The 4074-nt window shown below is 37.4% G+C and overlaps 1 protein-coding gene across 1 annotated transcript; it reads right to left on the bottom strand.

Moving 5' to 3' along the window:
- Window positions 1–3255: 3255 nt before the first annotated feature.
- Window positions 3256–3780, bottom strand: LOC110931640 (protein PXR1-like). The gene has a single exon (XM_022175026.1). The coding sequence runs from the start codon at window positions 3778–3780 to the stop codon at window positions 3256–3258; it is 525 nt and encodes a 174-aa protein (XP_022030718.1).
- Window positions 3781–4074: the final 294 nt, after the last annotated feature.

Raw genomic sequence — 4074 nt, 5'->3', positions numbered from 1 at the left:
GGGAAAAATTTCAAAAATTTTTCAAAATGTCTTTGTTTGAAGCAATCTAAAAAGCACAAGTAACTAAGTCAACGAGGGATGACACAACCCATTTGGTCTATTGTCATGGTCAAGTTCAATTAATTAGCATGACAGGTATTTAGCGGGTGGTTATTTGGGAATAATTCGCCTAAGAAACCAGCACATCATGCATGTCACATACCATACCCTTTATATATGTGAGGTTTTGAGCCACTTTTACATCATAGAATTACATATTTATGTTTCTTTGTTTGAGTGGACCATTAGTCATGTATTGTAGAACTTGCATCTTTTGATACGTTTGAGACCATAGACCGAATACAAGCACGAGAATGATTAAGGCATTAGATGAACATTTTCCTTTAAAACCATTTATATATCCTTACCCCAAAAAAAAAAATTATCCCTTAGTAGCCAACTTTGAGCCTAATCCTTTCGTTTGACAACCCATTTAGCCCAAAACCTTAAGCCTTTTTCGTTTAAACCCGTGTGATGGAAATTCGATTATAGGAGTCGAGTTTGTATAGTTTTATTTGATTGTTTGCATATACAAAAAAAATCAGAAAATGTTATGAAAAAGAATTGAAAATCATTGAAAAAAAATATGCGTTTCTAGTTTGTGGAATAAAAGGCGAAAATTGTTGCCTTCTAGTTTGATGTTGGTAGTTAGTCGTGTTTAGAATAAAAAAAAATTGAGGTTTCATCACCTTAGCCATTTTAAAAATATCCTATTCCATACCCTTAGCCTAGCCCCGTTACAACCCTTTAAAGCCCTTATGACTTGTTCTTAGTATTCGTGTTTGGTGGTGGAGAATGATTGAGTTGCAAGCCTATGCGGGTACGTGTTCTAATCGGTTTGAGTGATTATTTCAAAAAGCTCTAATGCATCAACTCTTAGCCAATTTTAAACCGAGTGGAGAGAACATTGTGAGGGATGTGCATGACTTGTTAGTTTTACGGGCGGGTTAATCTTGGATAACCATTTATATGGGATTATTCACTTTTTCGTTAAACATTTCGTAAATTGTAAAAAAGTTTGAACCGGGTATGACATTAGACCTTAACCTTTGTCTCGGGAATGGGAAGTGTGTTTCTTATTCAACCCACGTTAAAGTGAAAGACAGATTTGCTTGAGGGCAAGCAAACGACAAGTGTGGGGATGTGATGGAGGGTGTGAAACCCGAGTGTTAACGTGAGTATTTTGTGTGAATTATTGTCGTTTAAGTGATAATGTGCCTTGAATATGTTGACTACGTGTGTTTGTAACTTCACAGGTAAAACATGTTATTCAGTGAAGTTATGATGTTTGGTGATGAAGAGGAACAGCCGGGGATAACAACCAAGTGAATTACGTCAACTGCTATGATATGCAGCGTAGCTTACGGTCGAATCCCATAGCCTACGGTCAACAGAATCAAAAGTGGACAGAAAGTTTAAACCGTAACCTACGGTAATAACCGTAGGCTACGGTTGGAATTAAAAGGCTGCTATTGGATTTTGGGCTCTTATAATTAAAAAGAATAAACATCACGTAGACAAGGAAGTGGCAACATCAAACCATCATTAACATCACATGCATACAACATAATTATGGTGGCTTTTTGGAATTCAACACACAATAAAAAGTCAAAATGACAATATCATCATTTTGTAAGGGACTTGACTTGACGGCAGATTTCTTTGAGTGGGCCGACATCTTATGATCATCACATTAAAGGAGATTGGGCCACACATCCACGCAAACACTAGTGGCGGCACACCTAGGACTTGGGGCATGACATGTTGGCAGCTTTGGTGACTTTTAAAGGACTATTATAAGTGATCATTGAAGGATCACTATTATCATCATCACAACTTTGGCGGCTGACTTTGAGAAGCACAAGTCAAGGGGGCATTAATTGAAACCAGCACCACATGTTGGCAGACTTTTGGCTGGATGTGAACTTCAAAGAAAGGATTGAAAAATGTGATTGGAGCCAACATAAAAAATTCACGTGGATATGCACATACATAGTGGGCCGATAATTGGAGAGACCATAATTAATTGGATTGTTCAATTCTTTTATTTGGGCCTTAACATGAAGTCAAACATCACAAGTGGGTCGAGACTTGGGGGGGTTGTTGACTTCTGGGGATTGAAAACTGATCACTACACATCATCATCGATCGAAGGAGGGCAGCGGCTCTGGACTCATCACTCAACATCATCGACCATATCAAGTTTTTGAAGATTTGTCACACATCATGAGCGGCTAGTCTCGTCGGATTCAACCCGGTGTAGGTTGTTGTAAGATTTTCTAGGGTTTATGTATTTGTAGTTTGATTCGACTTTGTGACAATTTGTGTTGATTTTTGAAACCATTAACAATAGTTTACATTTGTTTCATATTCGTAAATTGTCGAACGATGTTAAAAGTTATGACTTTACGAAATGGTTATGTGTAATTATGCGTTGTCGTGGTTAGGATTTACTTGTGTTGATTACAAAGTGCATTCTTGTCCGTTCTTCGGGACGTTGATAGTTATTGGCACCTAAGTCACGGTACACTAAATCCGTTAATCGTTATGAAATTGAGTTGAATTAAAACATGTAGGAACCCTAGGTCTTGCAATTATCGAATCGGGTGTGATCCGTATTCTAATTTCTTGTTTCAACTTTTTAGTTTAGTTTACAATTTTAGTTAATATTCAATTGATTTCGATATCATCAATTTGTCGGTTCATTCCGATTTATTTTAAAAAACCAAACAAATAAATAAAAATAGCAATCTTCATAATCATTGTGTACATTTTTTTGTAAATAGTCTAACTAGTCGAACAGGTCGTGTGATACTGACCACAAGCTCTTCGTGGATTCGATACCCGACTTACCCTAGCTACCTAGGTTTAATTGGGTTTTTGACTGATCGGGACGACACGATCACGTCACAGAGTAGCTAATAACGGAATTGGTGTGGGTATATCTTTTTCTTTTTTCTCTTCTTCATGCACCATGAATTTTCTCTTTCTTGTATAAACCGATTTTGGAGAAAGAGGAGTTAGGGAAGAAAATGGTGCCATGACTATAAGGGTTGATTGTGATGGAAATTGAAATTGGATAGGATTAGTGGTACGACTAACAACTGTTGAAACAACTTGTGTCTCAACCGCTGTTGTCTTAACATATGCTGAAACATTTGTTGCATCAACAATTGTTTCAGTCGAGGTTAGTAGTGGTGATGAGGATTTTGTATTCTACTTTTTGACAGGTGGTTTTTCTAGTGAGAGTTTTGTTTTAGGTTTATCAGAATCTGACTTCTTAGGTTCATCAGTGGTTTTGAGTTTCGCAGCAGTGGTTGGTTTTTCTGGTGGTGATTCGTTATCTTTCTGTGATTTTCTACTATTTGAAGTTCCAATGTTAAGCACTTCATCTTCCTCTTTTGTATGTTTCCTCTTCTGTTTTCGTTCAATCTCCTTATCTGTCTGTTTGTTAACGGAATCATCAATTCCCTTTTTCTTACCAGTATCAGATTTTCCAGGAGATTTTTCAGAAGTTTGCTTGGCAGGCTTTGAATTTTGTTTTGGCTGATTCCTTGGTGTTGGTTTGCCAAAGTTTTTCATGGAATCCTTTTCCCTCTTTTCAGCATCATCTTCATCGTCTTTTTCAAACATAGGTGTAGGGGTAGTACCAGTTAACTTTGCAATGCATTCTTTTATGCCCTTGATGTCAGACTGTGTGTCTTTGTATCTTGCTTCAACCATAACTCTAATTAGCTTCATGTGGGAATTAAGTTGAATCTCAGCCAGTTCCCTTTGAGCTGCAAGAATGGGTTGTACCGAATTCCAAAGCTGTTGGCATAACTGCTGACGAGAAGGTCGACTTTTGAAAACATCCACCAACTTGTCACACCCCTATTTTCCACGTGTCACCGGTGGGCCCGGTGGGGAGTATCGTGACGTAATTGATATCATCATAGTCAAACAACACAACATATAAATGCACAGCGGAAGCAAAAGATATAGATTTATTTCAACTGAATAAATTGTAATGTGTAAGTATCACAAAATAGTCGA

This window comes from Helianthus annuus, chromosome 8 (genome assembly GCF_002127325.2).
Source record: "Helianthus annuus cultivar XRQ/B chromosome 8, HanXRQr2.0-SUNRISE, whole genome shotgun sequence".
Taxonomy (NCBI): Eukaryota; Viridiplantae; Streptophyta; class Magnoliopsida; order Asterales; family Asteraceae; genus Helianthus; species Helianthus annuus.
Note: the sequence above shows the minus strand (reverse complement) of the source record. Positions and strands in the feature narration are given on the sequence as shown.

Bases quoted from the DNA above. Each gene is read 5' to 3' on its own strand.
- LOC110931640 (XM_022175026.1), bottom strand. From the start codon at position 3,780: ATGAAGCTAATTAGAGTTATGGTTGAAGCAAGATACAAAGACACACAG.